The 26,371-nt window shown below is 46.6% G+C and overlaps 1 protein-coding gene across 12 annotated transcripts in view; it reads right to left on the bottom strand.

The window, feature by feature from the left end:
- Nucleotides 1-996: 996 nt before the first annotated feature.
- LOC125764900 (1-phosphatidylinositol 4,5-bisphosphate phosphodiesterase epsilon-1-like) overlaps nucleotides 997-26,371 on the bottom strand; it is a 57,956-nt gene continuing 32,581 nt past the window's right edge. For 11 of the 12 annotated variants that reach the window (XM_049429581.1, XM_049429580.1, XM_049429579.1 and 8 more), the window contains exons 3-16: nucleotides 20,523-21,616; nucleotides 13,235-13,390; nucleotides 12,901-13,046; nucleotides 11,141-11,264; nucleotides 10,385-11,041; nucleotides 7,947-8,091; nucleotides 7,015-7,870; nucleotides 6,804-6,937; nucleotides 6,502-6,728; nucleotides 6,149-6,386; nucleotides 5,874-6,085; nucleotides 5,653-5,810; nucleotides 5,441-5,577; nucleotides 997-5,363 (exon numbers count right to left, since the gene is read on the bottom strand). In XM_049429581.1, the coding sequence (XP_049285538.1) occupies nucleotides 2,740-5,363; nucleotides 5,441-5,577; nucleotides 5,653-5,810; nucleotides 5,874-6,085; nucleotides 6,149-6,386; nucleotides 6,502-6,728; nucleotides 6,804-6,937; nucleotides 7,015-7,870; nucleotides 7,947-8,091; nucleotides 10,385-11,041; nucleotides 11,141-11,264; nucleotides 12,901-13,046; nucleotides 13,235-13,390; nucleotides 20,523-21,149 (6,441 nt within the window). In that variant the 5' untranslated portion in view covers nucleotides 21,150-21,616 and the 3' untranslated portion in view covers nucleotides 997-2,739. The remainder of the gene's footprint in view (nucleotides 5,364-5,440; nucleotides 5,578-5,652; nucleotides 5,811-5,873; nucleotides 6,086-6,148; nucleotides 6,387-6,501; nucleotides 6,729-6,803; nucleotides 6,938-7,014; nucleotides 7,871-7,946; nucleotides 8,092-10,384; nucleotides 11,042-11,140; nucleotides 11,265-12,900; nucleotides 13,047-13,234; nucleotides 13,391-20,522; nucleotides 21,617-26,371) is intronic. The other variant, XM_049429590.1, reaches the window with a different exon arrangement.

Here is a 26,371-nt window from a genome sequence, read left to right as displayed (position 1 = left end):
GCATTTTCCCGTGTGTTAATCCCTCTCTGTGTCTCTCTTCCCCTCTCTCTCTCTATAATGTGTATATAAATATTCGTACAAATTCTCAGATTGACACATATAAACATCAAGAATAAACTGTTATTTTTATTACTTTGCTTTTCAATTCCGTGTAACGCTAAATGTTAATTTGTTAGTGGGTAGCTTGTTGGTTTTGTGCTGTTTCTTTTGTGTTGTTCTTTTCTTTATCTTCATCCTTTAGGAGAAGGAATAGCTGGGTCCTGTGGTGTAGGATATGGTTTGCTGTTTGGTTCAGGTGCATCTATGTTTGCGCGTAAGAATGTGAAATTGTATATGAGCCGTGTACGTGTTTCAATCGGGGGAAGGGATGTGTGTAATGGAATTCTGGCGGGTTGGGGTGATTGGAAGGGGGGACGGGCGACTACTACTTATAAACAGTACTTTATGCTATTATCAATCGGCCCCGCGATCCATATGTTATCTACTATGTTTTCTCTGTTTCATTAAATGAAAGTAAAGCGCTTTAGTTAATTATTTCTTCAAATACGTTTAACTTCTATATTTCTTTGCTCGTTTGTTTGGTTTCATTTGTGTATGTTTTTTTTTGCTTCTTTTTGTTTGTTAGATTTGATTATTTTTTGCTTATTTTTCTCATTGAACAACAAGTTAAAAAAGAGAACTCTCTATTAACATTGGCGGCATTGGCGTTTTTTTGGGAAGAAAGAACAGATAGCCGCTAACGCGTTGCCACTGTCGGGCTTTTGAAGTGTTACAGTTAATATGTTTTGCAAAATGTTATTAAAATGAAGCAGCTTTGTTCACGTTTGTTCACTACTGGTAGTTAATTGTTGGTTTGTTATTTGCGTGTATATTTCGCATTTTTTTTTCCTTGTTTGTTTGTTGGTATATTCGCCATTTTGTTTTTCTTTTGTGGATATGGTTTCATTCCATTTGTTTCAAGATTGCATTTTGTTTTGTTTCTGTTTTGTTGGTTTATTTGTTTTTTTTTCTGTTTTAGGAAATGTAGTACTACAACTTCTATGGCGTTTGTATGGTATGTGTCTTTCGGTTTCTACGCATGAAATATTGTACATGTGGTTTAAGGTTTGATATACAACAAGAGCTTGTTTCAAGTTATGCCAACAATGGATCGTTTAGTACTACGTATTCTATTGAATATGTATTTGTTTGTGTAGCTGAAGAATGATTTTGTCCACTAATGTTCGCTATTTGAGAAGAGCGTTCGTGTTCGTGTGAAAGTGTGCAGTGTTGTTTTTTTGTTTTTGTTTTGTAAGAAGGTGTATACAAAATATAACATTTTCTTCCTACTATTCGTTCAATGTTACTAGTTAGTTGGTTGAAAGAATAGGTCAATCTGATACTTCAAAAATGTATATCCAATTTAAACTTTCTTTCTTTTTTTTATTATCACATGGTTTGTTTCTGCCTTCTGTGCATTTCGTTCTGCCACCCTTTGCTTTCATCCTTTATTTGCACTTGATGCTTGATATTATTAACTTGCCCGTTTTTGCTTGTCCTTTCTATTCTAGTACCCTACCGATATCGTTTTTTGTTTTTTCCTCCTTTTTTTTTGCTTCCTTTCCTGGACTGCCCACTTTGTTTTGAACTCGCTAGCTTATTAAATATTTATTAACGTGTTATCAACATGTGTTTGCTTTGCTCGGTTTTGTTTTTTTTTTGTTGCTTTTGTTTCTCTTTCTCCCAAGGGCTTAGGGCGTGTTTAAGATTATTTTAATTACCGCTAATACTATCATATATCTTCGTCATCGTTAACGCTCAACCGCCAAAAAGGGTTTCTGTTTTATTCCTTGTTTTCCCACATTACGACGGAAAAAAAGGATGCGCTAGTGCGTCTAGTTTTCCCTTTTTAGCACGGACATTGAATCTATCATAGTGTCGCAAACGAGTTGTAATTTCTGCATATCAGCTAGTTTAACGAGGAGTGTGAGATTTAGTGAGAATATGATTAGAATATGCTACGTCTGTTTATTGTTGCAGCTGCTGCATGATGCTGTTCCTTTCTTCTTTCCTTCCTACCTGCCCTCTCAAACACGTCCACCAAAAACTTCTCTCCCTATTGGGTGCTCTAGATTTATATCTATAATAATGCGTGTAATGCCCTCCATATTGCTCCTACTCATTGTCTTGCCGTCGATTAAAACACGTTTCTCTCTAGGTTGGAGGGCGTGAACAGCGTGAAGATGGGCACAAAATCACAGGAAACAGTACTGGGGATGGTCCAACCCTTTTTTACGGACATAAGTGTACATAATCTATCTCATCGTGGCGCGTGAGGCGTATCGGTGTGGTGGCATTCGTGCTATCAAATGTCCTAATGTTTGAAGCATCAACCAAGCGCGCACTCGAACGTTTTCTGGTCGCTTGAAGCTTGAAGCCTTTTACAAACGCAAGCGCGATATAATAGTAGTAATAGATGTGTAGCTGATAGCAATAAAACGAGTACCTAGTATTAGTGTTGTTGCTTAGAAAAATCGGATGCAGCTCTGCTGCCAATGTGGGGAAAGTAAAGCGGCAGCTTTACGGTTGCATTTGTGCATCTTTCTTTTTTTGTGTGCCTGTGTCTTCTACCTTTAGCTTTCGTTTTCCCTTCTCTAACCCTACCTATCATTTTGCTCACTGTTGTCTCGGCCAGTTGCCGTTGTGCTAGCTCGCTGCAAGCATTTCCCCACTCGCGGAAATATCCCGCAGGGTACCGAGTTAGGATTTCCAGGACTTTAGCTTCTTGATAGACATGCGTTTGAAGCGCGACATCGTGGACATGATGTCGGATTCCTTCGTTTCCTCGTCACTGAGCGTTTCACCCTCGGAGTGAACTTCCCGCCTGTTGGCTGACTTGGACCCGGCATTGCCGGCGCTGGTGCTGGAGAAGGATGTATCCTTTTCCGAGCTGAACTTTGTCCGACCGTGTCCGTGGTGGCGCGACTTGGTCCCCACACCCGACCCGGATGCGGACGCTGACTCGTGCGCACCGGCCGAACGCGATTTAAACCGGGACGTAGACGAAGATGCGGTGGGATCACTCAGCGCCACCTGTATCGGTGACTTGGAAGCCAACGAGTGCACCGAGGTAGAGGAGGACGAAGATCCGCGACTGATGCTGAATCCGCGGCTGATCTTCTCGATCGGTAGGATCGTTTTGCGGATCGTCGATGGCGTTAGCTGGCTGCGCTCGTGGATGACGAAGCGTCCGATCGTTTTCCAGTTGGCTTGCGTCACGTACACATTCTCGTCGTCCAGCAGGATGCGCTGCATCGTGTCGTTACTCTTGTTGCTGTAGTTGAGCTCCTCCACCAGTACGAAGTTGTTGGGGTTGTCGAGTCGGCGCGCCTTCAGCAGTGCCTGTGCCAGCACGTCCTGTGCGGTGGATTTCATCGGTACGCGCAATATCGCGTACGGGATGTCTTGCGACACGTTGTACACGCACACGAGAAAGTTGTCCACGTTCTCGAGCGCAAGCAGATCGTCCGCGGTCGGTTCCTTTCCGCTGCCGGCACCGCCAGACGCGCCGATACCACCGGCCGCACCCGCCATGGTGGCCGCGAGCGATGCACGCCGATCGGTCGTCCGCCGAATGGAAGTAACCCACGCCCGGCTGCTCGGATCGTTGCCGATCTTCTTCAGAATGAAGCGTCCCTCACCCTTCCAGTGACCCTGCGCCTGCAGCGGTTTCTCCGTCATATCGAGTACGCGCTGGCTCGGTGGGAGCAGGCGATCTTTCTTCTCCCAACCTCGGTACACCTCCTCGATCAGTATGAAGTTGGACATGTCCTGGGCCGACTTGTTCATCTTTTGCATCGCCTGCGTCAGCACGTCCTTCGTTGTGCTTTCCTGTGTGATCTTTAGGATCGTGTACGGCTTGTCGGGCACCACGTCGTACACGGTGAGAAAAAACATTTTCCGCTTCAGCTGGGGCACCTTGCTCTCCAGACTGTTGACGACGTCCAGTCGGCTCGCCTCAAACAGTACGGGCACATCGCTAGTGTCGGCTCCACTATTATTTCCACGACCTCCGCGGTTTTTCTCACCCCGCTGCTGCAGGTACTGCTCGTCGATCTCATCGTACGATCGGTCCAGGCTTTCTTCCTCCACGCGCGTGTAAACGAACAGCGAGGCCATGTTGAGCGGTTGGTTGGTGGGCGAACGGAGCCGTACATGCCGATATCCTGGCCGGATACATTTTAGCGATATTACTCGCTGCGCTATAACGAGCCCCGTTTCGGCATCGTACACGCTAAACTTCAGGAACGCTAGATCGTGAAACATGATCTTGAAGTAGAACGTTTCGTTCCAGAGCGGGTTGAACGAGTTCTTGCGGATGATCTTCGTCTTGCGCTTGCCACAGTCCACCGGTATTCCGAGCAGCTCTATTTCGACGAACGTGCTCGAGTATAGGCTGGACTGGTTGAGGTACTGACCCGATACAATGTTCAGCACGAGCTGTGTCACGTGCAAACCATCGAACTCCTTCTCCAACGGACTGTACCGCCGGTACATGAGATGCGACCGGTTCCACAGTACGTCCGGTTTGCGCACGTACCCGCAGCTATTGTTTTCCTCAAACATCGCTTTGTTGATGTGCATGGGAATGTCCTCCGTCTGGTAGTTGAGCGCCACCATCTGTATGCCGAACGACCAGAAAAACACCGGATTAAAGTTGGACGAGTCTATCCGCAGGCCGGCCGGATAGGTACGCATCAGCTGCGATTCTGTGTGGGCGATCAGCCCTAGCGGGTCTTTCCGGCAGAGCTTTTTCGCACTAGCCTCGTTGATCGAGGAACACTGGTAGCAGGGATGGTTGGCGTTCGGTAGGGTTCGATTCCGAGTCGAGTTCGATAGCGGTGGCAGATGCGATTCGCTTCCACTGATGCTGGACGCATCGTAGCTCAGCGACAGACTGTCCGACAGATGACTGGACGAGGGCAAACTAAGCGTGTCGCCGGAACTGTTCTTCAGTATGCTTCCAACCGTCACGACCGAGCCGCTTGTTTTCAGCACATTCTGCTGCTGTTGGGATATTTGCTGAGCATTGGGCAGATTCTGCTGGCTTTGTTGACTCTGTTGCTGCTGTTGCTGCTGCTGCTGCTGCTGCTTCGGATTGGCACGTATTGAGTTGTGCGGACTGTAGGGGTTCAGGCCGCGAAATTTTATTGCTTGCACGTAAATCACCAGGTCGGAGAGCTCTCGGGCAATCTGGTTGCTGCGCTTGCGGGATCGTTCGTCTTGGTCTTGGACTTTCGACTTTGTCGGCGTGATGTTGGAATGGCACACACTATGCCTATACTTATCTTCTATTGATCCCCAAGTTGTATGATATGTTTTTTCTATCGGCAAAAAGAACCGGGTGAAAGACGGATTAGATGATTGTGGTGGTTGAGGAAGTTGTACAGTCGACACTTACCATCAATATTGTCAAAATCGTCATCATCCTCATACTCGTCATCGCTAAACTCTTCATTCAGCGAACTACCGCTAGTGTTTGATATAATTGAACTGGCTCTGCTGGATAAATTCGATTGTTTGAAGGTGTTCTGTCGTCTGCAATGGTAAAATGTAAACGTGTAACACAAGGCAACGGAAGCGCGCATTGGGAAAATGTTACCGGATACTTACGTTAAACCGGTTGATAAGGTTGCCGGTATTTCGACTATAAGCTTTTTGTTTTTGATCAGTATCTTGTGCTTGAGCGAAAGCGGCGACGGCAGGTATGGTTCATCGCTATAGTCCTGATCGAACATAAAGTTAGTCACCAGCTTCTCACCGAAGATTGCCTGCGGAGCGATAAATGGCGAATGAAATCGTACCGAAACGGACAACAACTAACGTTGACTCACCTGAAATATGTTGGCCATCCGTTGCTGTTGCTGCACCGAGCAGTGGTTCTCGATGGAAAGTATCACGGGGTAGGAAGATTGAATGAAGGCAGATTTATTTATTGCTTCTACGACGGCTCGGAAGGGAATCTTCGTGGTGAACGTGTGCCCATGGTAGATGACCGGTGTACCATCGTCACCATCCCAGCAATCAAGTTCAACGCAGCGTGCACCTGTGGTGGAAAGCAACCGGAATCGTAAATCGCCCAAAACGGACGAACACTGTCCGTACGAACCTGTTAGCAGCACCTGACTGTACAGCTCGACCGAGCTTTCACCCTTTAGCTGATGCCCGGTGAGGTACGTATTGTGCGAGGACGCAATGTAATAGTGAGACATCGGCAGGTTCATGTAGGTGCTTTCCGGCATGATTTCGCTGAGAAATGCGTAGTTGTCCTTGTCGATCATGTACCGGGCGAATCCCTCAAAGCTGAGACAGTTCTCAATGCGATGTGCCGCTTCCGGTTCGTGTCGCTAGGTTTCGTAACGAACGGTGGGTAAAGTTAAGCAACAGCCAAAGGATACAGAAAATGGATGGCAGGAAAAACAGGGGTGGCGCACAGAACGCCCGAACGGTAATGCAATTTACCTGTATAATGGCTTTCACATCCTCATCGGTTTTGATTTCCATCTGGCGCGTTTCGAGAAACTTTTTCAGCGTCGATATCGTGATGACTTTGTTGCTGCACGAAAGGAAATCGTTGCTAGCAGCAATGTGGGCGATGCTTGAGGCTGCTATTGCGTCGAAATACTTCTTCTGCGTGTGCTTCGCCTCGGTCAGATCCATGTCCAGTGAGCAATTGCGTGTCAAAAGTCCTGAGGGTTTGAAAACAAGTTTTCGTGTGTTATTTCTATGTGGACAGCACTGCGCTGACAGGATGGTCATCTTACCGATCTTTCGCTTGACCATAGCTTCCGATAGCTCTGGTGCACTACGGCTTTTCTCCCCGTTCAGCGTCGTCCTCGATATGGTGGTCACCGAGAGCTGGTCGAAAATATCACGCAGGTCCTGCCGTGCAATTAAACTGGGGAAGGAATGATAGAAAGATACCGTGAGATGAGGACAAACTTAACCGACTAGCAGCGAAGCAATGGGTCTTACCTAAACGATCGATACAGTGAAACGAAGCTTAAAAAATCTAATTGAGTATCGTAGGTAACTGACCCGATGCGAAGATGCTTCACATTCTGCCAGAGCTGATCGTTCGAGCCATTCCGTTCGCGGCGTCGCTCGATAGACCGCGTCCGGTAGTCGCGCGTATCCAGCAACATCGTATCGGAGGGTGTTGTGTCGCCTCCACTGCCACTACCACCGCCTCCGCTTCCGCCGCCACTACCGGTGGGGTTTGCTTGGTTCAGCAAATTGACGACGGACCGCTTCTTGCGTATTTTGGTCGTCGACGAATCCTTCTTTGCGACGGTACTGGTTTCGCTCGCATCGTTAATCTGTGAACCGGACCACGACTTGATGGACGATAGCCCGTAACAGCGGCCACCGAATGCTTTGATGGCATCGGCCACGCTCGGTTCACTGCAGGCACCTTCCTCGAAGTACAGCTGGATGTAGAGTTCCTTCAGCCACAGCATTGACCGGTCGATCAGTATCTGCTGCCGCCGAATACCGCGCAGCATCCAATTCAGCCCAACGTACCACGCCCGGCAAAGCATCGGCGGACAGAGGATGCACAGTATCCGGTTTTCGCTGGCCGAGTTACCGTACAGCAGCGTCACGCAGCACTCGACATGCGTTAGACCGAAGCGCTTGCCGGCCGCCAGTATCTCCGCATCGTACTCGTGGTTCCGCGAGCCCATATTGATTTCCTTTATCGTGCCGAGATCCAGCATACCCTCGTCCAGATTCTGGCACTGGCCTTCCAGCTCGCCGACATTCGATGCATAGCGATTGGCAAACTTCCACGCCACTATCTCCTCCGGGTTGACGTTAAGGCTAAAGTCTGCTTAGGTTGAAATAGTACGGGGAGAAAAGTGAGTAATAGCCAAAATGGCAACGGCACCGGTTGTTTGCTAATGTACCTTGTTGGGATTTAATACGCCGCCAGGCCGTCCTTTGCCACGAAACGAACGAACAGGAGCGCTCCAGCCGCAGGTATACGTAGGACGACCGATCCGACGGTGTCTCCGGTTCCCAGAGTACACACGTGGTACCATGGTGTAGAATCTGAACCCGGGGTTTGTCAAAGGACGACAAAAGAACGGACAAAAAGGTTGAAGAGAAGGACACATAATGTATTGATATGTATTTATGGTACGGTGTGGTATAGCAACGGCAAGCCAAAATGATTGAATGTCCCCGTTGTCCACATGCACCTCCGGTCTGTATATATCGGCATGCGGTAAGGGAAAATGCCATAATTTGTAATTCATTAAATCGCCGCCAGGCTCTACTGGCATACACATTGCGAAAAAGCATCGGTCTCTTTTGGGCACTCTCTACATGTGCCACCGTAACAGGCACGGGTTTGGGCAATGGTTGGACGTTAAGGACATTAATGTAGGTCACACAATAATTCGATATTTGCGATGATTGAAATTGATGTCGGTTTATAAACGCACACGAGCGCAACAGCGTACGGCGTATGTCCACACACGGACACATCGGTGGGAATACCGATAAATGGGATTGATGTCCTGTGATCGCCCGAGGAGTCGGTGAGGAATCGTGTGCGAAATGGCTGGATACCCCGCGGAGTTCGAAGAACTGTGACAAATAGTGTTCGTACTACTTCGGTACGGTCATCCGTAAGCACGGTTTGTTGATGATGTGCTCAAGGACCACACATCAGTAGCACCGGGGACAGGATACAAGGTCGCCGGTAGTGGGGAATTCAATCTCGTTGCTGTGACCGGGACGACCGTTACAGGCAAACAGAGCGAAACAATAGTGTGGCAGACTCTTCATCGTAACATGGAGCTCACTAGCAGCTACGAACATATCCGTCCCGAACTGACAGGTGTTTGCTTGGCAGGATGGTCTTTGTTTACCGCACAGGAACATTCCACCGGCAGAGAGAACTCGAAACAGGATGGGATGTGTTGGTCGGTCAATCGAGTGGCCACTGAGTGGCCACCACTTGATGCCTGAAGAGCCGTTTGGAATTGACCCCGGTGGGTGTGTGTGTGTGTGCTTGAATGTGAACGATATCGTATCAGATACGCACGGATTCCTTCGCCACGGGTATGGCGAGAAAAGCTTTGCCACGAGGTATGATCTTATCATAATGATACATCTAATAACTGTACGATAAATGATGCGTAGAATGGAATTTCTCTCGCACCAACCGCCACACTCTGCACCTGCTTGCGCCTCCTCCCTACCGTTGCCCTCCTGATCGTAATTGATTCCGGAAGCTGCGAACGCTTTCGCTCGAGCATGCATGCACATTCGTTCGATGTCCATTTGCTTTTGCCGCGCCATCATCGTTGAAATATTGGCGTAATAAATTTCAACATTCCCCGGCTAACTGCAGGTGGGAGACCAACAGCTACGGGGGTCAAGGTAGGGATGGCAGTGGCGAAAGTGTAGCGGAATGTTATCGCCCGGTTCCACCAGTTTCCGGCCACATTCGTGCCCCACAAATTGGCAGCAAATGCATATGGGGGAGAGCGGGAGAGCGGGAAAGCAGAGGAAGCCATTGCAGGACCAATATCAATTTCGCTTACTATCGCACAGGGGTGAATGGAGGAATGGGGGAGGAAGAAGGAAAAAGTGGGGTTGGAAAGCTTTACCGAAGGCTTTTCATATTTTCATCCAACGGCAAACATTTACATCGATCTACTACACTCGCAGTAGACGGATTCAATTTGACTAAGTAGCTGATTCTTCTCCGTGTGTCCGCTGATTGATAGCGGACGCGCGATACGCTGGCATTTTTGCTCTCGAAAACTGGTTTGAAGAGGTTTCACAAATGGTTATACTAATTGTAATAGAAGGTCCTACTTTAATGCTGTACTTTTAAGGTCTACTTTAAAGTTTAGTACAATGCGAAAGGAAAGTTTGTGCTTGAAAGAGTTCTATTGCCTACGCGCTGAACCCCACACGATAGCCTAAATGGCGGATGCTCTATTGCCTTATGAAAAGGTCATTATATTGTGCCCACTCATTTAGTCCTTTGTTTGACATATACACCCATTCAGCCAGAATTTATTTACAACTCGAGCAACTCGCATCATCATTCTATTCTCAGCGTTCTTATTCACTCAATGGTGCGTCGGTAGTTCCTGAAACAATAGTACCGTCTTTCACCAACTTTTTACATTAGCTTTATTAATATGATCCTCTACAACTGTTAGATTTTGGACCAATAAAAAATGGCCTTCGAATATCTTGATGCTCTACTCAAAGCATTGAGGATGTGATAAGAACGAAGCGTTCGGTATCTATTGATGAGAGAACAAAGGGAATAAAGCCCACCAATATCACGTAGGGGTGAACATTGGTCTTATCTACCCACCTGCAGTATGTGATGATCGATGGCATTGGTTTTCTGGGACGAGAGCGGTATGATGCTGATCCCGTGGTCGTAAAATAGTGGCTGCACCGGATTATAGTTACCGATCTCCACCTCGTAGTCCTCCTCCTGTTCCTGCAGGTTCGAGGGCTGGTAGATGTAGAGTGGGGTTTTCGTTTGGCGCGGACTGTTGGCCGCCGCCCGTAGGTACTCCAGTAGGCTGTGCGGTAACTCCCGGCACAGCTGATCATGGTGGTCGATGAATGCGGTTAGCCGATTAACGGCCGGTTCCGCCCGTAGCTGTATCTGGTCGAGCAGCTCCTCACGATCTGCTTCCGCCACACCGGACGACTCATCGCGGTCGTCGGACAGTAGCAACGGTTCGGTCGATTCATCCGACGGGATGTCCGGTGGTTCGGTGGGAACCGGTGTCCGCACTCGGCAATCGATCGGTAACGCCAGTGGCAGCAGTCTCGCAATGAACTCTTCATCTTCCCGCAGTGGAAGCGGTTTCACCTCACCGAGGAAGTACTTCTCGACCGGGTTCTCACCACCGTCCGAACCGGTTGGGCCGATGGACTGTGGTACGGTCAGTAGCAGGGTTTTGATCTCATCGACGTGGTTCCGGAAGTACGGTATCATACGGCACGTGGGTATGTCCTACCGTGGAGGGAATGAGACAAACGTTCAGAGCCATTATTTATTGGGGAGTGGGATTGGGGGGCGAGAAGGTCATCGATGGTCAGCAGCAAAACCTACCAGAGCCCGCGTAACCGCATTATCATACTCGAAGCTATCGAACACGGTCGTAAGAAACTCGTACACCGTATTCCGTCCCGTACGATCCGTGGCCGACGTCCAGAATGCTTCCTTTTTGATTGATCTATAAATAAAAGGGCACGAGAGAAAGAGAGATTGGTCGTTTGCTGTAGCAAACAAAAAAAAAGACGGGGCGAAAAACCCTCCGTATGTGCCTGCCCAAAAAAGTGTGATGTGGTACCAATTTTCCCACGCAAACGGTACGGTCAACTGTCCGTAAAAGCACCCAATGTCGAGGATGATGGAGCCGCTCGTTTGTTATGGTTTTGCTTTCTTTCTTTCTTTCTTTTTTTTTACTCGTTTACCAATGGAACCTAGAAACGCATTCGATAGTGACCCGATTGGATAATGAAATTATAATTCACATTTATAGACTCGAGGCTTTTCTATCCTTTGGGGGTGGGATATCTGGGCGGTTCACCCGGTTGGAACAAAATAGACTCCATCATAAGTAGTAGAAGCGTTTGCAGAAGGGATGCGACCGAACGGGAAGCAAACCGAAGAAAAGAAGTCATCCAACCCCTCCGGACACTCTGTTGAAAGCGTAACCGAATAATGTCCACTCAGCAGCGATGGAGACTTGCGAACGGAAACATCCGGAAACCGAGGGAAGCAAAACGCAAGATGGTGTGATGGTTAACACAGATTGAAAAGAAACACCTTCGAACCCGGGCTTCGAGGAGAAGTGTAGTACAAAAGAAAGCACGTAGAAAGAACTCCAAACCAGAAACATTCCAGATTTCCAGCGCTCGCTCCGTGCGATGAAGCCCTCGATGATGGTGTGGATGCTTTTCTCGGCGGGATTTTTCTTTCGTGTTTTTTTTTTGTTTTGCTCGGACGTCGATGGACGACGGAAGCAAGTAGTTTCCGCCGGCCTACAACGGTCAAATGCTGCTGGAGGCCGAAAGAAACCCCTGCTTCCGGTACGTTCCCAGTTCTGTGCACTTATACACCTCCGACGGTGTTATGTTGGTTTGCTGCGCCTGGAGCCATTTTGCCCGGTGCTGCTACACAATAAACAGTGGCGAATAGTAGTTGCCCGATGGAAAAACCGGGAATGGTGAGCTGTAGAATAAGACGTAGGATCGACCATCGAGGCCATCGTGTCGATTTAAAGTAGATAGAGAAAATGGGCTTCGGGGTAACGATGGGTCATCACACTCCCTTAACCGACATTCAGCCCAAAGGACTCTTGACGTTTCGTGGAATAGCTACAGCGCTTGAAGCGTATCGTTACCAACCAATTCTCAGTTCCGGAGGACAAACGGGAGCTTATAACAAACAAACAAAAAAAGATATAGAAAAACAACAACCACTGAATTTGAAATGCAAATCTTCTCCATTTCGCATGAATAGCGGGAAGGCATCTTTTGAGGCTCGCAAAACCAATGTGTTTGTGTGTATCGTTCGTTGGGCCTGTGCCCAATTGGTTGGGAAAATTGACAGAGGTGAAAATATAGCCGCCATCTACAGAGTCACACACATACACAAAGGAAAGTTTTTCGGTTGTTGGAACCTCTCGAGTCTAATTAAATGATGTCCGCCGCTGCCAAACCGTTTGCCGCTCCATCACATTTTCTGTTATAAATAACATTTTTAAGGCCTTTTTCTTTGCCATCTTCGCTAAAGCTAGAGCTGGAAAGAATAAAATGGTTGATGATGATGATGATGATGATGATGGGAATGGAACACAAACTCACTTCAGACCATCCACTATCTCTTTAGCACCATTGAAGTTTCCGATATTCCAGCATGAAATAGCAACACGCAACAGACATGCAAAGGCCGCTTTTCGTTCGTCTTGTGTACCTTGTGAGAGCACAATATAGTTGGTCCACGCGCTGGTCTGCAGGAAGAAAGAACATATTTCAAAAAACAGAGAGAGAGAGAGAGAGGGAAAAAACGAGAAGAAAAGAAACCCAAAAGGATATCAGCAAGATATGCATATTCGTTCGGTGTTGCACGGTGAACCGCGTGAATCCCGGTGTGCCGGAAGGGGACGAGTTTGTTCCCCGTTTTATGCCGATGCCTTACCTCATCGAATCGTTTGCGTATGGGATTCAGTGACGATATAAAGCTACTAAAAGGCGACTGGATGCTTCCGCCCTCTCGGCCACCACCAGCGACCACGCCGCACCGTTCCCGCTTCAGCTCGAGGATGGCCTCGTTTATGAAATCTACCGGCGATACCTATAGAGCGAAACAAGCAAGAATAAAGCCCAAGTTATAGAGAGGAAAAACCGTTCAGACCCAGACAATACACAAGACGGTGGCACATCAGTTCACTTTGAAACCTCGAAAGGGCTTGGGGGAGTGGAGAGTGCCGTCAAGCTGCTTCTGTGAAAAAACTGATGTAGTTTCCTGGGAAGCTGCGACAATCTAATCGATATGCCGTCCGGAACCGAAACCGAGCGTAAAATCGAAGGAAACAAAAATGGAAACCGGGGACCCGAAATTCCCGCTTCTAATACATGTAACCCACCGTCGGAACAAGGTTGGACAAGCGAGAAGAATGGAAACGCATTGAAGCACAGTTTTACGGCACGCTTTCTGCATACGCGGGCACGTGCAAAGCTTTCGCGTAGAGGGTTTTTTTTCCCTTGCTGTTGTTACTGTTGTTGCCGTTGAGAGGACGTCCTCGAAGATGAAATCAGTCGCAGTGCCCAGTGTTGTAAGATGTAAGATGTTGAAGAAAGGTACCGTTTTCTTGGTTCTTGTGTCTTGTCGTGGTGTCGTGCACAGAATGGAGCAAGGAGAGAATGTAATAAAATGGCAGTGAAGTTTGTTGTAAATTTCGTACCGCCCGTTCCAGCCCGGGCTCGACTGTCCGGGCCGGTTAGTCGTTTTCATTATGAATCATTTGTGTGACGATGACGACACCGTACGACGCTTCCGGAACGTGACCGAGCCGGAAAACGACCATCCGACCAAAAACCCCCCAGACCAGACACTGGGTTCTGCCCGCACACCAATGGCTGACTTGATATTGGTTTTTCCTCGGAACACGGATGGCCATTTTGTCATTTTTGTAACGCAACGCAGCGCCATCATTCGACGGTTTTGCTAATCTTCGGTGCGGTGTGTCGTCTACCTCTACCGGTGGTGTCGTTTCGGGACCATGAATAAAGCTAAAATGGACGAATTTTAACACACATTTTCACTGCTAAGATTTTCAACCCACTGGGGAGAATGAGGGTCGGAGTGGGGTGGAGAAAAAGCAGGTGCAAGGGGAAACAGGTCATGTTAGTCTTCCTCATGATTTGAGATTTCCATTTGTGCGAAAGCCACAGCTATGGCTTTTTGAAGGGCAATGAGCGATGAGATTGAGCTGAACGAGCGAACTGGGCCCCGAGAGGCAAGGAAAGACAAAGAACGTTTCAGAATGTACATGGAGGTGGGAACCATGTATGAGTCATGGCGAAAGCATTGGCACATTTACAAACATCAAATGAGTGGAAAGCAAGAAATTTTCCCGAGCGTGGTGGAGAGGCGCAACGATGTGTGGAGGTCTTTTGAGGAAAATCTCATGTGACATCCGACTGGCGACCATCTTGCCCAGCAAAATGGGCATTCGGGGTGGGGGAGGGGAGGGTTTTATTGCCCCAGTGAGAACCCGAGCGAGCTTTCCCAAAAAGCCCAACCGTGCTTGCAGTTTTCCAGTCAAAGGCTCCGACAAAGCTTAACGAAACAATGAAACGATGAAATTTAGCCTTCCTCGCTTATCTAACGTGGGTGTGTGGGTGTGTGGCGCCATCGTGCAGCAGTATAAAATAAACTGCCGTAAGCCTTTGCTTCATTGGACAAAGTGATTGGCCCCAATATGTGAAGGGGAGGGCCTATGTGCTCTCGTACCGAGACCCGAAACAATCGACCCCTAAAAAACGGTTGCGTAGAGCACTATTATTGTAGTTTTGCACAAGTTACGATAACGTGTGCTCTGCGAGTTTGGCCCCGAATGGGGGAAAATGATTTATCTGTTTTGCCACTGGGTGTAACACTTTGCTTTGGGGAAAATGAATAAATTATGCTGTAAAATTTAAACTGCGGCCGAACAGCATCCACCATTTGACAGCGGTCCACTTCCGGGTTTGTGTCCGTTGCGTTTATTTACCTTGCCTTGTACCCGTAACGGGGATGGGGATGGCGAACAGGAATAAGGGATACCAAATGTAAATGATTTTTATTTATGGCAGGCTGATGATAATTTCAATTTTTAATTACATTCAGCTGGGACGCACTCATTAAGGAAAAAAGCTGTATAGCATCACCGATCGATGTGGGTAATGCGAAAAGGGTCCGGCTTTTTGCTTTGTTTTTGTCCGAACACCTTAGACCGGAAGACAGAACGCGGTAAACTAAGAAGCCCTTTGAGGTATAATTTTTCAATGATTGTGCATTCCGTCTTGGCGGATGTTAAGTGAAGTGAAGCATTAATAGGTCCTATTTTTTGTCGGTTTTGTTGGTGATGGATCCATGGCTGTAGAATTAGGCATACAATTTAACACATCGACAGGTTAAGGATAAAATCTCAAGTAAATCGACGTAATGTCCACCATCAGTAGCAAATATTAAATTATTTGCTTATGAGGAATTAAAAGACATTAAGACTTAGTATGTTGTAAAGCCAAAAAAAAGACATCGAGCTATTAAGCTCATCAATCATCACATCAATTAATGGTGGAAATATGTTCATACCTAACACGCCCTTTTAAATGTGTCTTTAATGTGATCAAACTTTAATTGCTAAATTTATCAACACGTCCAATTCGTACGAACTTTATTCGTACAGTTCTTGACCCTTTTGGAGCTCCTTCAACCATACGCAAACATACAAGGGGCAACAAATAAATTTCAACAACCATTATGTCACGACCCTGACCGAGAACGGTCGGAGAAAGTCATATATCATCATAAAGTTGTACTTATGTTTGTTTATTTAACTCCGCCGGGAAGGGATCCTTAGCTCCTTCACTATCTGATACCACCATATTGATTTGTACCAATTTAAATTGTACCGTTTAGGGTGAAAACTTCTGTACAATTAATTAAGTTTGAATTTGAATTAATTGTTTCCAGCGAAACTAATTAATGTATTTGTAAAAGCGGTTTTAGCGCTACTTCAAATAACGTCGCCGTAAAGAATACATCTCTTCAGGTGAATTCACTCATTTTCATTCAATGAAAATTAAGAGGATTTTATGTATCAACAACTATTACCGCCCCCCCGGGGGGAACAAATTCCCTTTCTAAGGAAGGTGATGAAATACGCGGCTTTTGTGCGAATCCCGTCCCCCAAAAGCTGGAATCAATTTAAGCGAGCAATCGTCGCCTTATTTTTGGGGCCAAATAACGTTACAGATCCAATTGCCGTTTGGGACAGTTTTGGTGCTGCTGTTGCTGCTGCTGCTGTGCCTTAAGAGCATTCAAGTCGTCCCCTTTTTGTCGGTGCGGATCGTCCGCGCATAAGTAGGCCAGCACGGACAAGGACCGGGAAAATAGGAAGCTAATACAAAAGGGTGTGATTGAATTGATTTTCGGTGCCCCCGTTTATGAGGCCAATCCTATTATCATCCTTCGGCATTATCCAAAAACCAGACCTCCACCGTCGGTCATTAAATCAAGCAAAAGCCCTTTTTTGTGCACAGGTTCTTCTGGTCCCTCTCCGGGCCGCTGTTTTCCCTAGCCCCTAGCCTTCACTGTTTTGCTATCTAACGACCGATTCAATTGATTATCGTCCATTTTGGGTATGCAACAGAAAATTATCTTCCACCCATCGATAGCATTCGGTGCGGCACTGCCCGATATGGATGCATATTTTTATTCGTCCTTGTCCTATTATCCTACCGCAACGTAGCACCCTTCCTAACCACCTACTTCGGGGGTTGTGTAAGAAAAAAAAAATCTAGGACAATCTTCCAGCCCCCAAAAGAATGCTGAAGAAAGGGGACACATAATGGGACTGTTTCGCAACCGGCTTCCAACCGCTCTGTGTTGGATCATTTCTCGTCCATAATTTTGTTGACACAATTCAATCGGCCTTCCCGAGCATGGTTGGCAGTGGAATGGTTTACCGGAACCGGATCCGTTACCGGGAAGCCTATACATACAATACAATAACGTAACGAAGACGGCACACAACGGCACACACACATACAGAGCGAAGAAAACGATGAAACTGATTAATGATCTGGAAACCGAATCTTTTCCATGTCAATTTTGCATAACCAATCCGCGCTGGAGTCGGTGCGACCACGTGCACGTCCCACCATCAGGGGGCACGAAAAGAAAAGGGAACTCGCGGGAAACGCTGGAGAGAGGACGATTTAAACGAATAAAACTTTTCCCAAGCACCCGGTCGGTTATCCACACGCCCTTTTGCAGACCGGGCCCGAAGGGGGTTTTTGTGGGAGGTCGGCAAATGGAAAATGAAGAATTGGAAGCGCACAATCGTTGGTGTTTGGGGCTGGCTTTTAGGGGCATCCATCGTATCGGTTGATTCGTCCGTTCGTTAGTTATTGATTGGAAAGCGGTGTTGGAAAGGATGTTGGCCCTTCTACCACCCTTTCGTCCTCTCTTGCACACGCTTTTCGTGTTGTCGGTTCTGGGGCGAAACGGCTTCATTTGGCTCTGCTCGAAAGATGATCCGATAATCAGAGACATAATGAAGCTAATTAGTTTCACATTTAGTATTGTGATTTATTAGATCCGATTCGCACTTGATGGTGGGACCGGGTTTGCCTGCAGGAGTTGTTTCTGTCTCGAGGGGGAGGGGGGGGATTTTTTTTGCTGCGAAGAATTCAATCCCATAACCGGGCATTCGGGTGGAAAGTTTTTCCCCCCGAACCTCAAAAGTTCGAGTTCGCTATTTGCGGGGCAGCGGAATGGAAAGTGTGCTCAACTCTTCAATTGATATGAGCTGCCCCGGCTCTTTACGGTGAAATCAAAACGGGGAAGGGAAGGAAATATATGCTACCGTAACCGAAACTCTTTTAACTTGTCCAACTTTTCTTAGGCTTTTTCTTTACCCATCGGCTTCGGTGGGCGGTCTCTCTCTCGTTACACAACGCCGTACGTAAATTGATCGGACAGTGCCTGGGAAAGAATCCCGCAGCACACCCAGCACACTCAGCAAAAGATTTCTGCTTTCGCATCGGAAAAGATAATTAATTTGAGTGAAATACTTCTTCTCGACTAAGAAGGGGAAAGGGAGAGGGAGGGGAGTTGCTGGATGAGGGTGAGTTTTGTGCCCGGGTCACCAGCACGTTCCTGCCGGGCTGCTGGCTTACAGGAAGAGGAGTTCCGTGGTCGAATGAATGAGCAGAACACTGGTTGGGACCGGACGTGATAAGAAAATCGAAGCTGGGAAAATATTGGATCCTCTAGCATGGTTTCCTCCCCATCAGTGTTTCTACCAAGTTTTGTGCTAGCTGCAACCGGAAATATCGATCGATGGTTCCGATCGGTTTTGGTGAACATGTTGCTCCTGTTGCTTTGCCAGAGACTCGACCAGTCCAAGTAAAGGGTAAGGGTAGGCAACAAAAAAAGCGATTCTCCAAACATCGAATCAATATGTTGCTCCAGGTTGTACCTCAGCTACACTGAGTGATGGTAATCGATACAGACCGCTTTACCGCTGCCACGTGCCCAGGCAAAGTATTGCAAAGCGCTAGAACCAAAAATTTCGGAACTCGGAAACGGTATACCACACGGTTGCGGTTCGAAATGGGGCCTTGAGTTGGTGGAAAAATCCAAAACCAAAGGAAAAGTTTTTCACTGCTCCCCGGTCATTATCGTGACGGTACGACGATGATTGAGCTGTTTGTCGTGTGTGTGCGCGCGTCTGTGTGTGTGTGTGTGCGTGAAATGAAAAGCGTCGGTTGTTAGTCCTGTTGATTTTTGTCGGTACGAGAACTTTACACTACACATATCCATGCGCTTGAAGTAAAAAGTTTCACTTTCCAGCAAACTGGAAACGCGTAAAAACGGATTAAAAGCTACCGAAATACACTCCTGCATTTGGATGGTTTTTTTTTTTTGTTCTCACTAAGGTCCCACTCCTTTTTCGCTCTCGACAGCAATTTCCTTCCAACTACAACGATAATGGAGACGCCCAGTTAACTACTACTTCTCATTTACAACCACTACCAGTTCCGGACCCGCTGTCAAATGATTGTCATCATCAGTCGTGCGGGGGCTTTTGTTTTGTGCTGCTGTGAGCTGTCAAAAACTCGGTTGTTACTCCACTCCACGCTACAACCCTGAGTTCCTGAGTTCATGTTTTCTCCCCTCTCCCCAGGCTTTTTATCGTACGACTCGTAGTTATAATCAAAAAACCCACACCGACAACCAATGAATGGTCTGGCTGAGATGAGCACATTTTCCGAACGAATTCATCAGAAAAGCGTCACCAGCGTGGACCATCGTGGGCGCTTTTGAATCGTTTCCCAGCCGTGCACAGTCAATCGGAAGGCATTAATTGACCATGAATAAGGTATATTCTGCGTGCGAAATGAGTCGAGTTTTGAGTCGAGGGTTTTGTGAGGGAGTGGTGTGAAAACTGATTTCCGTATTTTTCCTTTTTTGGTTGAAAAGATTTTAACATCCCCCAAAAAAAAAGGACAAGAGTGGGGGTGGAAAAGATGGGAGATTACGACGACGGGGGAGGGGAAGGGAAGGAAGATAAGTTATGCATTGAAAAGTGGGATGGAACTTTTTTTTGCCTCCCAAACCAACCTTGGGGTTTTTGGGAAAAAGGTGGAAGAAAATGAATAGGACGAACATCAAGACGTAAGCCGGGGGGTGGGGGGGGGGGGGGAAGTTTGTAAAAAAAGGCGGGGGTGGAAAGTAAAAGTTTTCAAAATTAAACTGAATTTCAATCACTCCTCCGCCTCTGCGTTGGTCGGAAAGTTGACGGAGGCTATCGAACCTTTCCCTTTGCCGTGCCGAGAACCGAGTCAAGTCAGGGTGAGTCTTTGCCTGCTGTAGGTCGTCATGGTTATGGTGGTTTTCATTCAATTCAATTCCATCGTCCATGGTCATGGTGATGATGATGATGATGGTGAGTTTTAGTGTGAATCCACTGAATACTAAGATCGGCATCATACGGGATTCATCTGCCGTCGGGGGCGGGGGTCTTATGTGGGAGTTGCAACGAACGAACAGAACGGACTAGAAACAGCGTGACGGTAAAACTTGATTATATACTTTAGCAAAAACCCCGGTCTCCGTTGGATAAGCCGTTGGATAAACCGTGTGGCAAAATGAATAATAAGCCACCCATCCACCAAAAAAAGGGTGGCAGGGGAGGAAGGGGGTGCAGTACCTGGTAGAACAGCTGATACTCCATGTCGGTGATGCGAAGCGCAACCTCCTCGGGAAAGTGCAGTATGTACTGCAACTCCTCCAGCTCGCCCGAGAATGGTACGGGAGCCGCCGCTAGGGCCGCTGTACCGCTGCTGCTCGAGATCGAGGTGGTCGCGGTGGTGGAGAAGGTGGCGGCAGCCGCGGTGGCCGATGCCGCCACCGAGTGCTGCTGTTGATGCTGCTGCTGCTGCTGATGATGCTGATGCTGTTGATGGGTCGTCGAGCTGACGGAGGGTGACGTCGTGGCGGTCGTCGACGCCGTTGCTGCTGCTGTTGCTGCCGTAAGGACTGCTGCTGGCAGATGGCCAGCGTGGCTTTGCGCTGTGTCGTCAGTATCAAGTACAGCATTCTTCTGGAGCGTCGGCTGGTCGTGCTCGTTATCCACCAATGTTTGCTTAATTGTTTCACCCTCACGATTAATTATTATCTTTTCGCCGATTATCGTCAGCTCGTCCGGCCGCCGTACGTCGTCGTGGTGCGGTTCGTGCTGCGCCGTCGGGCTCGGCCGGGCCGCTAGCAGTAGTAGTAGTAGTAGCTTCTCTTCGGTAATGTTATCAAATGGAAGACTTGGAAAAGCTTCACGCATGTTACGCTAATCGACGCCAGGAGAATTTAATTTGACATTGTGTGTGTGTTTGTGTGTGTGTGCGCTTCTTTTTGTTCTGTCTGTGTGTGTGTGTATTTATGTAAATGTAAAACCGTGTGCTTGAAATGTCGTCTTCCGGGGGCTTTTTAAAGAACTTTTCTTCACGGCACTTCTATCGATGTGCTTTGATGGGCCACATTCGGCAAGCACCCTTTAGACGTGGCTGATGATGAAGAGTGTCACTTGCTTGCTACTTCCACTGTTTCCTACTGTGACAGGTGCATCCAACCAGCACTCGCTATTACGTTGCTAATTTTCCAGCAGCTTTGCAAGGGTTGAAAGTTGTTGCTACAGCTTTTCCACCGAGACGTCCATTACTCCACGCCGGAAGCGTTCCCGGACCCCGAACGGTCCGTACGGGCTGTACCGTGTACAGATTTCATAGCTTTACCGGCGAACCGTCTAACCTGCGGGTGCGACAAAAGAAACAGAGCAGGGAAGCAAGAGAAGAACGAGTTAGAAACGTTAATTAATTATTCACAGTCGAGGCGCGACATCGGTTCGCGAAACATTACACTCCAAAACCTTTTGCAGGAAGAGAGCCGAGTGGGGCTAGAAGGGGAGGATGGTACACAGGGTGGGGAAGTGCAACAACTTGGCACTTGTTTACGCCGTGTGTTGGCTCGTAGTTAAACACTTAACGCTTGTAATTGCATTGCAACCGAGAGCAAGTACACAATTCGCCAGCTGTTTTTTTTCTTGTAGTTGTTGTTCAACTGTAGTTGTAGGCTGTTGAGGAGCATGAGCACTTTTCGGCATTTAAAATGGGGCAAAAAAACGAAGGCTTTCCAACTTTCCCCGGGTAGTGGAAAACAACTTTGTCCCGGTGACCACCACTGGTGGTGCGGAATCATTCTTACGTAGTAATTCGTTTGGAATTAATGAAGAATTTCCACGAATCAGTTTTGCAGGGCCAGAGGTCCATCCTTTTTCGTTTTGCACCACCCCCAAAAACGGTGCGCTTTCTGTGATGAAATTATTTATTCGCGGGATTGCGAAATTTCGTTCCATTTTTGCACCCCCCAAAAAAAAAAAAAACATCCCGCCCATCACCGTGGGTGAAACCCACTAACAAAGTTTGCATCTGTTTTCGAAACCCATCCATCCGTCGTACAGTGGCGTTTTCCGTGCCTAGGTCCGGTTTTTGTGCATTTCGTACCACATTAACCCAATAGAAACCGGGAGGTGCTAATAGAATCAACTTGAAAATCCTACCCCTACCCGGGCCGTCTCCAAATGGCCACCCCGTTTGTTAGGCAGGATGATCTTTTACGGGTCTCGCGCAAAACCGAGCGATTCACACGAACCCGGTGCCGACACTTTTTTGACAAGGCGAAAAACGCCGATCAATAAAACTGCCATGCGACGACTTCACCACAAACCATCCCCACAGAAACCCTTCCCCCCGACACACACACACACACCAACCTTCCAGAACGGAATCGCTCCAACCCTGCGCGAAGCAAAAAGGGGATAATCGCGCTCCACTTCCAGTTTTCGTACACCATCGCGCCCAGATCACGTCGAGGTTTGTTGTGAAAACCAAGAAGGAGCCAGGGGGGAGATTTGGGGAGCATTTCGAATCGAATCAAATTTATCGATTCGTTGAAGAGGGCCTCAACTTTAGTGTATGTGTGTGTGTGCGGTGTTTAGAGACGAAAGTGGTTCTCTTGGGTAGTGGGGAACACTTGGGTTTCGACTTTATTGACTCGCCGTTCGATTGAAGGGTGGGGGGAAGGGGATTCGTTTGAAAAGCGAACCCAAAATGGCGTTGAGGGAGGCGAAGTGTAATTTGTGAATGTATAAATGTAACCCCTTTAATAATCCACATCCGAATGGAACGGGTTTTCCCGGGGGGAGGTAGGAGGGAGGTGAAGTCCTTTAGATGGTGGAAAAGTGAGTGGAAAGACAAGTGGGTAAGCATTTTTTTTTGTTTGTTTCGTACGGCGAAATAAAACCAAAATCCAAACCGATGCTCGGAGCATATCATTCGATTCGAACGTTAAACTGATTAGAGCGTTCGGAATGCGGACCAAAAACCATCTGACGAGCCTCGGGATGTATCCTTTTCCTGCCAAGTGCAATTTAAATAATCCTTGTAGCATAAATTTCTCGGAAGGAACTTTACCAGCCCGCCAGTGTGTGTTCAGATATTACATTTTCAAAGAACTTCCTACCAGCAACAGCAGGAGTTAATCGATTCCCATGCCTGAAAAGGCCAAGCTTTAGCTTCAATCTACCGAAAAAGAATTTGAAATGAGCCACAGAGCAGCAGTCAACGTACATGCACACATACCCATAAACATAGCTCCACATATGCAAATCTGAACCTGAAATTCGGGCAGTGCTGCTGCTCCACGTTGGGTGTGGGAGGCCGCTCATCGCTTGTGGGATAATTACGGTGAACTTGTCTTGAACACGTAAAAGCACTATAACTTGCAGTATGACACTTGTAGTAATGAGCTGGGGTTAGGTATGATTTGTTTGAAGGTTGTAGCACTTTTTTTTGTTGCTTTCTTTCACTATGTTTCCACACGCGCATTTACCCGCGCCCTCTTTTCTGGTCCACTTTTGTTTGAGAGCTGCGGTTAGATGGCAGAAGGGATGGCTTCATTTCTTTTTTTATGGCACCCCAACTTCATATGTGCGCCACCCTCAGGGGGTGGTGTCCATGATCATCCAAGCCAACACAAACCGACCGACACTCTGACACTGACGCTTAAGAGGCTGTGGAAAATGTGGGGGGAAACCCCCAACAACCCCTCCCTTCACCGTATGTTGCACATTGCCGCAGTATTGCATTCCAGCAGCAAAAGCATCACTGCCAGTGGCAATGAATAAACAGAGCACATGAAGAACATGTGCGAGAAAGTGCAAGAACTGATGATGAATGTGTGCGAGAGGGAAAGAGAGAGAGAGAGGGAGGGAGAGAAAAACAAATGGAAAAACACTTCTAACTGCTGCACTTTTGAAGTAAACCGTGCGTGTGTGTGTGTGTGTGTGTGTGGTTGTGTAGGAGTGTTCTTGTGTGTGAAAGGACACGCCATAGCTGTCCGTTCATCCGACTAATCCTTGTTTGGTTGGGTACCAAGCGAACCAATCCATTGCCATTGGCAGAAGAAGAAAAAAATGGCAAGACCACCTAAATCCCCCTGCCCTCCCCACCCAAAAGAAGGTAGGGTGTGTTGTCTTTTCGTAAACGGCACTGTCGCGTTCTGCAAAAAAAGAACCTGGTCGTCGTGTCGTGAGAGTCACACCGCCCCCATTACGAGTACATCGCCGGCAAAGTGTGTAAGCTGTCAACCGTAGAAGTCAACCGCAAGTTGAGAGGACCGTAGGACCGTACCAGTACCAAGAATAAAAAAGGCTCAACCTTTACTTGGCAATCGGCCACGGTTGCCACCGACTCAACACGATACGGGATACCATCCCTTGAGGGGTTGCCTTCTGCACCCTCTGCAGTCGTCGATAGTAGAGATGAGAATAACAACTCTTTTTAGTGAGTCGACTCAGAGTGAATGAGTCTTAAAAACCCGGCATAAGCGTAAAAATTAAGTTTCGGTCATTTTACTCACTTATGAGTGTAAGCATGTAGCCGAGGTGAGTCGAGTTGCAAAAAGAGTAAATACGTGAGTTGAAACGAAAATTTCAACAGTTGATTTTGATTTAAGATTTTCAAATTTATAGACTTTTATAAAAAAATTTTATTGTTTTTCATTCTTTTTTTTTATTTAAAGCAATATTTGAGTGAAAAGAAACTCATTGCAACCTATTGGCATTAAAATAAATCAATTTAATTTTTTTTGCAAAATTTCCCAAAAAAAACGTAAGGGGTAAGCCTTATGAAATTTTCGAGTTGAAATTTTTTTTTAAATTCTTTTGTTATTTTTTATTCTTTTCTTCTTTTAAAGCATTATTTGAGTGAAAAGAAACTTATTGCAGCATTAAAATATATCACATTTATAAATTTTGCAATATTACTTAAAAAAAAAAGGCCTAAGGCTATACAGCCTTAGGAGATTGGCATATTTATAGAAACATCTGAGACATCTATACAGACATACAGACATCTGAGGGCATGGCCGTCCAAGAAGAAAATGTAGCCATTGATGCCATCTATCGACCACAGGTTAAAGATTGGAGATCCGTTGCATACCGACCGAGTTATAGGCAAAACTTGGTGCAAAAATGAGCCTTAGGAAATTTTCTTTATTTTGTATTTTTTGAATTTTTTATTATTTTTCACACTTTTTTTTTATTTCAAGCATTATTTGAGTGAAAAGAAACTCATTGCAACCCATTGGCATTAAAATAAAACAATTTAATTTTTTTTGCAAATTTTCCCAAAAAAATCGTAAGGGGTTAGCCTTATGAAATTTTTGAGTTGAAATTTTTTTTTAATTTTTTTTCTGATTTTTTATTCTTTTTTTAATTTAAAGCACTATTCAAGTGAAAAGAAACTTATTGCAACAAATTCCCATTAAAATATATCACATTTATAAATTTTGCTACATTGGTGAAAAATGAAGAAAATTTTACATTTTCTCAAACAGGGTAAGGAACTTGGTTCCTCGAATAACTTCTGGCACGGACATCTGAGGGCATGGCCGTTCAAGAAGAAAATGTAGCCATTGGTGCCATCTATCGACCACAGGTTAAAGATTGGAGATCCGTTGGATACCGACCGAGTTATAGGCAAAACTAGGTGCAAAAATGAAGAAAATTTTACATTTTCTCAAACAGGGTAAGGAACTTGGTTCTTCGAATACCTTCTGGCAGAGGCATCTGAGGGCATGGCCGTCCAAGAAAGAAATGTAGCCATTAGTGCAATCTATCGACCACAGGTTAAAGATTGGAGATCCGTTGGATACCGACCGAGTTTTAGGCAAAACTTGGTGCAAAAATGAGGAAAATTTTACATTTTCTCAAACAGGGTAAGGAACTTGGTTCCTCGAATAACTTCTGGCACAGACATCTGAGCGCATGGCTGTTCAAGAAGATAATGTAGCCATTGGTGCCATCTATCGACCACAGGTTAAAGATTGGTGATCCGTTGGATACCGACCAAGTTATAGGGAAAACTTGGTGCAAAAATGAGCCTTAGGAAATTTTCATTTTTTTGTATTTTTTTAATTTTTTATTATTTTTCACACTTTTTTTTA

Source organism: Anopheles funestus, chromosome 2RL (genome assembly GCF_943734845.2).
Source record: "Anopheles funestus chromosome 2RL, idAnoFuneDA-416_04, whole genome shotgun sequence".
In the NCBI taxonomy this organism is placed as follows: domain Eukaryota; kingdom Metazoa; phylum Arthropoda; class Insecta; order Diptera; family Culicidae; genus Anopheles; species Anopheles funestus.
Note: the sequence above shows the minus strand (reverse complement) of the source record. Positions and strands in the feature narration are given on the sequence as shown.